This window comes from Poromitra crassiceps (genome assembly GCF_964638095.1).
Source record: "Poromitra crassiceps genome assembly, chromosome: 15".
In the NCBI taxonomy this organism is placed as follows: domain Eukaryota; kingdom Metazoa; phylum Chordata; class Actinopteri; order Beryciformes; family Melamphaidae; genus Poromitra; species Poromitra crassiceps.
The window spans coordinates 10,334,127-10,343,682 of record NC_139634.1 but is presented as its reverse complement, the minus strand read 5'-3'; the positions used below and the strand labels follow the sequence as shown (position 1 = coordinate 10,343,682).

The window sequence follows — 9,556 nt, the reverse complement described above, 5'->3', positions numbered from 1 at the left end:
TGCCGACCTTAGGTAATAGGCGTGAGGGGTGGGAGAGGTTAGGTTTTGGGTTAGGGTCTGGGGGAGGTTAGGAAGGGTTCTATGTTCCCCGGTCCCACAAAAACGGGGAACATAGGACCCGGGGAATATAGGACCCGGGGAACATAGGTACGCTCCCCTGCGAAACTATATATTAGTCAATTCTTCTACATTATCTAGGGTAATTGTGTTATTATTGTGAAATAACGATGAACCACTGACTACTTAATAAAACCATCATTGGACTGGTAGCCCATAAGTAAATAGCCCCCGTTAAATCATGCTGATTGACTTTTAATGATGAAGGACCATGAAAGGCACAAGTCAAATGGAAGGAAAAGAAAGAAATTAAATAATTTCAATAATAGGCATCGAAAAATGTTTTCTACTCTCGTTATCCAAACATCTCGCGATATTTGTGTGTGAACTAATGTCAGCGGAAGTAGTTTGAAAGTCTTTTCCGCCGGCCATAGAGGAGTCATCGGCAGGGTAAGAATTTGCGGGAGAGAATTTCACAAAAGTTATCACCATCCATCCTGTATTTCAGCTCAATGTCTATCCCCATAAAGGCGCAAATAGCCTATTTACTTTGTCACAATTCATAAACGGCCAATATTGAACCCAAGTTGCCCATAGATTACCAAGCAAAACCTCGGTATCATCGTCCCCCTCCCTGGACTGTCCTACCCGCATGTTGTAGGAGGATAGATACAAAGCAGAACCGTAGAAAGGGCCCTGGTTTCTGTAGTTAGCGAGCCGACAATGAGAAATAATTTGTCCGAGGTCGGTACCTGCTAGCTGTTGGGCTACTGTCGGAGAAATCCTGTCGCCATGACCGTGGCTGTAGTGTTATGCTAATAGTTTAGCGTTAGCTAGCTAATTTAGCGCCCCCTTTTCCAGAACTACAAGTATGTTAATATACAGGAAAACCAGAACGCATAACCTGTTGCGATATGCACAACGTTACAGGTTGTGTTTCAGTGGAGGTGTTATGCGGATAAATTATACTTTGACGTTAAAGTGGATGTTTCCTGCACCGAATGCTAACTAGCTAGCTACACCTTCATTCATATCGTGCTTTTTATGATACTAGTACACATGCTTCACACATGGACGTAATTGAATGCGGATGCATAGTGACAACATCCGCTAGTTAAGATCAAGATCAGTTTAATTTGTCCCGAGGGAAATTTGTCTTGGACATACAGGCTGTCACATAGGTACACAGTGCCATAACAAAAACAATAGTGAATAGCACACCAGTGCCGACATGTGCAAACACACAACCAAAGTGCAAACATCAATAATTTACAGTACAATCAACAATACATTACCTATGACCTGAGTTTAGGAGACTGACTGATATGGGGATGAAAGAGTATTTGTATCTGTTGAGGTGTCTTTTTTTGTTCTTGATTGGGACTCTGTAACACCTGCCAGATGGAAGCAGTTCGTATTCTGAATACAAGACATGAGAGGGGTCAGCAATGATCTTCCTAGCTTGTCTGCTTAACGTTGCTGTCCTTTGTTTACTTTTGAACCTACGTTGGAAGTTTGTTATGTCAAGTACCCAACCTGGGTGTCTTATCTGGCAGTGTGAAGTGGTTTTCAATGGATACCTGTCTTGTGTTCTGATAGCATCATGAAGCTGAATCCATTTGTGACCTCCTCTCGGCGCAAGAATCGCAAGAGGCACTTCAATGCCCCCTCACACATCAGGAGGAAGATCATGTCTTCCCCTCTCTCCAAGGAACTCCGCCAGAAGTACAATGTGAGGTCCATGCCCATCCGCAAAGATGATGAAGTTCAGGTAACGTTTGGATTGCTAAATGTTTGCGATTTATCAGGGAATTGGTAGAAAGGTTTTGCGTCACCAATCCAGATTCTTCATTCATTTATGTGGTTGTGTTGTGCACCAACAGGTTGTCCGAGGACACTACAAAGGCCAGCAGATTGGCAAAGTAGTCCAGGTCTACAGGAAGAAGTACGTCATCTACATTGAGCGTGTGCAGAGAGAGAAGGCCAACGGAACCACAGTCCACGTCGGCATCCACCCCAGCAAGGTGAGACCAAGTTGCCAAGATTGTGTAAATCTTTGTGTCTGCCTTGATGTAAACGGCAGATTCAAGTGTAAGAGTAAGCCCTGTATTGTGCACCATTATATTTTTCAAGGGTTCAAGGGCTTCAAGGGTACTTCATTTGTCACATACAATGTCATACAAAGTAAAACATGCAGTGAAATGAAATAGGATTAGGTCTCTGCCTCTACACTGTGTCAGAGAAGAAAGAAAACAGCAATAGGCACTGAGGACATCAGTGAATGAAAGCAAAGTTTACCGAGCGAGTTGTATGGATTTGTGTTAACAGTTTTGCTTTTAAACATATTGTGGCGTTTGATCTGGACTGTGCAAGTAGGCGTCTAACCTGGTACTCATGCAGGTGTGCAGTTATGGAGTTACTTTTGAAACTCTCTCGGCAGACATGACGTCGGTAAAGACAGAGAAAATGTTATGTCGCGGACGCCGTCATATTTTGTCGTGCACTGTGATTGGCTAGAGAGAGAGTTCCATCTGTAGTGGTGTGGCACCCAGTCTGCCCGGCCAGCAGCTGCTTTCCCCGGGGAAAACAAAGGGGGCTCGGAGTGGGCAGAGGTCTGGAGGAGTGGAGCAATTTTCTGAAAAGAGGAGTGAGGCGGGCCGTTCGTCTGTCAAAACCAATGCGGGGAGATACAGATACGAGGATCCGTGGTTATTTTTTTTATTTGATTTAGGACTCGGGCAAGATGTTTTTACAGTGATTTGGACTCAAAACAAACCGTTGCTCCTCCTCGGACGGCCCGGAGTGAAGTCAAGGAGGGGGGAGAATTTCTCCATTGTTGAATGATACCATTATTTAATTTGTAATCAATTATTTGTTAATTAGCCTATTGCAGACAACCCCTCACTTTTAGTTTGTGGTTTGTGTGTGGTGCTGATGGACAGCTCTTTTTATCGTTAAAATAAAAAGTGCGCTGAGAATGCATTATTTGGCCTCAGCACTGTTTATGGTCAATGTGGACAGCAAACATTGTCTGTTTGTGTGCACATAGTAAAATCAAGAACAAAAACAAGGAAATAGTGGATGAAAAAGATTGTCCAGGTAGAGACAAGACACCCTAATGTGCTTGTGCAACGTCTCTTATATATCACAATATCTTCAGATATGACCAAATAATACACATTATTTTGCCAGGCAAGTGCAGGTGCTGCGCCTTGTGCCATGCAGCTGTTGTTGATCAATCCTGGCTAGATTGATAGCCAGGGTACGAGCCCCGTCACCAGCCTGTGGTGTCTGGGGTACCTAAGAATGGCTACACATGACCAATCACAAGAAGTACTATGTTTCATTGGCAATCTCAGTGCCGTAATTGTGTACTCAGGGAATTCTATTTTTCTACACAAAATCACTGATTTCTCTTGTGGGAAGGACTGTGAAGTTGGTCAACAGATTCAAATTTGTTGACATAACTTGAGACAGTTTACAGATGGTCTGTATGGTGCCTGTTCATCTCTTAATCCTCGTCTTAACTGAATCTTTCTGTCTGCAGAAAAATAATACACATTATTTTAAAGTCTTGCTTTTCTAAAGTTAGACTGCAAGTTAATGGAAACCCAATTACAATGGTGAAAGTACTCAAGTGGATGGCTCTAGCAAAAGTTATTCATGGTAAATCCACATTGATTATATGGTACCATTACTATATTACGACTGTGCACCATATCACAATGTGCACAATCTCCCTGTGAAGACAAATCATTACAGTTAATGCCCACCCTTACTTGTGACTGCAGCCCTGAGCATACCTGCTAACCATCCATTTCTGTCTTATTTCAACACATCTTGTTAATTCAATCACCCCCCCCCCCACACACACACACACACACACACACACACACACATCATCTTGCATTTAACACTGTAATCCTAAACTCTGCACTGCATTGAGTGCATTTGACTGTAAATGTGTTAGAATGTCCAGTCCACAGGCTTTGAAAAAACTATATAGGTGGAATAACCACCCAGATATGATCAATGAAAATTACATTTGGTTGTCAGGGGCATGGCTATTGTTTGCATTGTTATCGAGCAAGACAAAGTGTCGTTCCTGCACGAGTGACGACTCATAATCACACACATTGGCTTGGCTAAAAAAGGCAAAAAATGCTACAGCTGCATTTTCACATCAATGGGTCAATTTTGAATTGACAAGCAACAAGAGCGGTTGATGAATTGGCCAAATATACATGTGTAGCATTTTTATGCTTATTATGAGCAAATCGGTTTGTTTTACAATTTACACTATAAAATGCCAAATTGGCAAAAAGGCAAAGTCTATATGACCACTTCCAAACTGATTCTTGCTCCATATGGCAAGTTGGAATGGGGATCAGTACTACATTAGCGCAAACTGATCAGCCCATCCTGTTCACTGTCTGAAGCTGAATTTGTGATCCCTCTTACAATGCTCATGGCTTCTTCGTTGTGTATCTGTAGATTATATTACTGGCCAGAGAGATCACCTCTCTTGGCTAGACATTTGTGTAGCAGGCACTCAAGCGCTCTGTAAGACCAACAACCACGTTTCGTTTCTTTGAGAATGTTCACACATGTAGTGGGTACAGGACAGGTGTGATAGATTTGTGGACTTTGCTTTGTCATTGTTGGAAATATGTAATTTTATCTGTTGCACATGAGTCTGTTATTGGATTGCCTCAAATGTTATGACTTGTGAACTTGCTGGACTAGACCAGGATTTTGAGACATGAGGTGAAATGTCCTTGCATTGCGAGACTGATGTAAATGGTAATTTTTTTTTTTTTAATCTACATTTTCTTCTTTTCAGGTGGTCATCACCAGGCTAAAGCTGGACAAAGACCGCAAGAAGATCCTGGAGCGCAAGGCCAAGTCTCGCGCCGATGGAAAGGAGAAGGGCAAATACAAGGAGGAGACCATTGAGAAGATGGCGGAGTGAACAGGATCTTTTGCTACAAAATAAACTGTATAAATGGGTTTCAGTTCGTCCGTCTCATTTGTTGATAGTGGAAAGGATGTATTTACACTTTTTTTGTAATTTGTGAGATCAAAGTTACATTTTACTTTAAGTAGAATCTTTTCATTTTCAAGTTTGAGAGCGATCCCCCAGAGAAGCTCACTTTGGAGGTTGATTGTTTCTGCACCTTTATTGAGGTATGCAGGCTGTTATTATTCCTGTGGTTTGATCCCTGAAGGATGTCATAATCGAGTAGGCATTATTGTCAATGGCCAGATATGCAGGAGATGTCTGCATGAAAGCACAGTGTTGTGATACATTATTTGCATACAAATGAATTTAATTGAAATGGGGAACCTATCAGAATTTGTCAGACAGGGAAGTTACAGGCAAGCTGAGGGAAATGCTGCTTGTCTGTTCATAGGTTTTCTGACTTTCATGGATTGAATTTGCATGTAATTGGTGTACAATATGCAGCATTGGCTTAGAAAACGTATTTTGGGCAGGATCACTACCAAAAGTTCATTAAATATTTCAAAATATAATGGAGCCTGTCTAAATTATTTTGTCAAATATTTTTTACAAAATTATTTAAAACTCGGAATCTTGCGTGCCCAATTCCTAGGGAGACTAGATGATGCGCCATGGCTGCAGTTGTGGAAATTGTGCATGACAGACACCGCCCAACCCACCAGGTGCCATCGACTCATACTACATCAGTTGCTCAAGTGACATGACATGACAGACCCCGCTATTTGACGAAACTTCTTATTTGTCTGCTATAGTATGTGTCACCTTTCTCTCTGAATGAGCTATTTCCTTTTGGCCTTTCTTCCTTTGGGTTTCCATATAAACCCGTTTTAAATGCCCAACTGGAAAACGGTCCCTCACTTCTGATTGCCAGTGTGAAATACGGCAATGAACGTATGATTGAATAACATTTTCATGCTATTTTAAATGTTGGGCTTCCTAGAAATGGTCTTGCAGGGTGCAGAGACCCCATGGTTCAGACTATCTACATGGCTCTGGTTCAGACTAGTGTGGATGGTAAAACCTCGCTCTGTGACTTCCGGCTATGGCCGGAATATAGGAACCAAAGTGCTGTACTGTAATGTTATGGATCCGGCAAAGTTTCTTCAAGCACTTTGAATACTTCGTTTGGTATGGGGCCGTGCTTCTTATTTTTTCTCTAACTCGTAGCGACTGGCGAGGTTAGGCTGCCTACTGCTGCATTACTATGGGGGAACGAAAACACTGCGGACCGGAACACGGCCTGTAACGTACCTAGAAAGAGACTGGCTTCCGCTCACAATTGATTTTGTCACCCTACCTGGTTCCGGCCTAGAGCCCGCCCTAGACCGGATGGGCAGCGTTTCTAGCTCATCAACTTTCACGTTAACTTGACAATTTGACCCAAGTATCAGAACGGCAAACAACAAAACAAAAGATGGACGTACCGAACGAAGTTTTTGAAGAAGTTATTTGAGAAACATTGCGGATTCACAATCTCACATCTTTTAAGCCAATACAGAAGCTTTGCATCAGACAATTAATCGAGGAAAGAGACGTCAAACTAACGGCAACAAAGACGTTTTTTGGCGCACTTCCTTCCGGTGTTCATTCTGGTTCCGTGGTTTACGCCCCCATGACAAAAAGCGGGGTGAAAGGTGCCCAGAATAGTTCATGTTAGTTGAGAGACGGCGCTCTTGCACTCTTTCGTTCCTCCCACCTTCCTTGTCTAGGGAATGGTCATGTGATACGTGCTGCCTTTTCCCTGTCGTATGTATTCTGAAGTTGTCTGAGTCCGAAAGTTTCTAATTCTGAGGTCTTCTCGGTCTTGAACCAAACAGAAACATGGCAGGACTTAGTTTTGTCATTCCCATGTCTGTCATGACGCTGTTTTGGGGCATTGTTGGAGGAGTAGTGCCCTGGTTTATCCCCAAAGGGCCAAACAGAGGGTGAGTTTGTTAGCTTGACTAACATTAACGTTAGCTATCAGCTGGCTAGAAAGAGCTAACATTAACCTAACTTTGTTTCTGTTATCCTGTCACCTTTGGCGAAAGTAGATTGGCTCCCTTTACCCCGAGAAATAGGACGAGGGGAAAGCAGCTTTACTTTCAATAAGTTAGGCCACTCAACGGTGCCAAACTAGTTAAATAAAGTAGCCTTGTGAGCTACTATTACAAGTCAGCGTTAGCTAACGTAGTTCTGAGGATAACGCTAGTAGCTTTTGTTTATTTTGTGTTTGGCCTTTTGATCGTACTACAATAAACTTATATTTGTGTATTATATTATATCACTTTTAGAGGAAGAATATATATATCCCGGGCCGTTTATGGAAAATGTGTCACTTCCCTTTGCCTCTTGGTCACTACTCATCATGAGATCATGATTGTGTGTTAAATGAAATGTCCACGAACGTTTTAAAAACACATTGACTAAACTAGTCAGTCAGTCTATGCTCATAAGCTAAATTGACTTGCTCCAGTTGTAACCATTTCTCTTCTCCTTTGCCCACAGGGTGATAGTTACCATGCTGGTGTTAACAGCAGTGTGCTGCTACCTGTTGTAAGTACTGGCTGCCATCCTGGAAATGTAGTATGTTGACTCGAACTACATAAGCTGTAGCCTATCTTAAGTACTGTAGAGAGTAATATTATTAGGTGGTATTGATCAGAGTGTTTGAACACAAATTCTAGATTCTCAGCAACATACGAGTCGCATAGTACACAATAGACTGCATAGTATATCAAAATGATGGAGGGTCCAACAGAATTAGGCTTACAATATTTTGAATGACGAAACCGATTGACATAGCTGTCTTTTCCACAAGCCAAACATTGTCCAGTTATACAGCTGAGTCTATGGGCAGTCTGCAGTAGCGGATTGACTCCGATGGAGTTCAAAAGGCCTCTCCCGTACCGATAGCCTGTATATTAATTGTTGCTGAGAAAAACAGTTTCAAAATGTGTCCTGCTTACACAGTTTTAACAGGGAAATGTGTTTCCTGTTAGCGTCTTTATGCACATTCTGCCTCATTGTAAATTATTTATCATCAAGAGACAAGTGTGGAGATAGTGTCATGTTACATTTCAGATGGGCGACAGGGGGCAGTAGAGACAAAGCAGACATTTTCAGCCTTCAAGACTGACTTCCTATTGTGATAAATGTAGGCTTAGTAGCAGAATCAACACTTGTTGGGGAATACATACTTTCGGAATACATTCTGGTGTTGTGGACTGCAATTTGATGTTCATGCGCATCAATTCTGTCTCTCAGCTGGCTGATAGCGATCCTGGCCCAGCTGAACCCCCTGTTTGGACCGTCTCTGAGAAATGAAACCATCTGGTACCTGAACCATACCTGGGCGTAGTCCACCCTGACAGGCCTTCTGACGGTAGAGGTACACTGCTGATATTTACTTTTCCTTCGGACAGAGAGAAAAAAACATGTTGAACATACAGTCGACATGTAGCCTATGCTATGGAATAGCTTTGTACAACACCTTCAACTGCATTTATTGTGTGACTTCTCTCAGCAGGGTCGGGCGGGCCTGAGTCACTGCTGCACACAAATGGACCGTTTGCTCTTCACTCCACAAAGAGATCATTCCTTCTTAATCTGCCTTAAAATCATCGGATCCCCTTGTGATTGTCGAGAGATGCCTCCAATGGTGCCTTGTATAAACATGATTTCCAAAGGACTTCTGAGAGATCTCATTGAATGCGCGTTAATTTAAATAAAATTGGCCTTCACTTGTTGTTTTGTATGATGTATATTGCGCATTGAATACCTGTTGCTGTTAATACGAATGGCCTTGCCATAAAGAAATAAGTCAATGTGTGGTGTCTTTGATGTGACCTGTTTGTCTGTTTATATTTGTGATGGATGTACTGCATTCATTAATTAGTAATTAATAAACTATGAATCCATTCTTGTGGTCAAGTACTGTTTGTTATGCATAATTGATGAGCTCATAACTAATGCATGTTTTTTGTTAGGCAAGTTTATTTATAGCACATTTCATACACAGGCAATTCAAAGTGATTTACATAAATGGATAATGAGAAAAGCAGTGTTACGAGGTAAAATATAAGATCAAAGATTTAGAGAAAATTAGTACAGATGAATGTTTCATATTTCAAAGTGTTTCACATAAAATTTATAAAGTTACAGTGTTACAAGGTGAAATAGATCTAAAAGGTCACAGTGCAAAATTATTAGCACATTTTTACTTTGTGAGTAAATTCATATATTTACATCTTAAATTATGCACTGTTGTGAATGAATTCTGTAAGTCGTCAACCCCCCACCCTCACACACGCCTCCAGATAGTGCTTATTCACAGTTACGTCCTGCTCTTGGCTTGTGTAGCCTCACCATCACCGGGTGGGACTGTAATCTCATGTTTTGGCCTTGCCTACCAGACAATATGAATAGGATCCACTTCTCAGGCTCTCTGGATTTCAGAGGTTCTGGGCCATTTACCGGCCTCCACTGCTGCCAAAT

General features: G+C 41.9%; 2 protein-coding genes across 3 annotated transcripts; both read left to right on the top strand.

The window, feature by feature from the left end:
* The first annotated feature begins 482 nt into the window (after positions 1 to 482).
* On the top strand, positions 483 to 5,067 carry rpl26 (ribosomal protein L26). The gene is made up of 4 exons (XM_083652463.1): positions 483 to 507; positions 1,657 to 1,828; positions 1,941 to 2,081; positions 4,901 to 5,067. The coding sequence occupies exons 2-4, from the start codon at positions 1,661 to 1,663 to the stop codon at positions 5,027 to 5,029; spliced, it is 438 nt and encodes a 145-aa protein (XP_083508589.1). The 5' UTR covers positions 483 to 507; positions 1,657 to 1,660; the 3' UTR covers positions 5,030 to 5,067.
* Positions 5,068 to 6,794: 1,727 nt separating this feature from the next.
* On the top strand, positions 6,795 to 8,974 carry atp6v0e1 (ATPase H+ transporting V0 subunit e1). 2 transcript variants are annotated; one of them, XM_083651596.1, is made up of 4 exons: positions 6,795 to 7,005; positions 7,568 to 7,615; positions 8,327 to 8,450; positions 8,589 to 8,974. In XM_083651596.1, exons 1-3 carry the CDS (start codon positions 6,902 to 6,904, stop codon positions 8,418 to 8,420), a joined length of 246 nt encoding a protein of 81 aa, XP_083507722.1. In that variant the 5' UTR covers positions 6,795 to 6,901; the 3' UTR covers positions 8,421 to 8,450; positions 8,589 to 8,974. The 2 variants fall into 2 exon arrangements, with proteins under 2 accessions (XP_083507722.1, XP_083507721.1); XM_083651595.1 differs by having other exon boundaries at positions 8,586 to 8,974.
* The last annotated feature ends 582 nt before the right edge of the window (positions 8,975 to 9,556 follow it).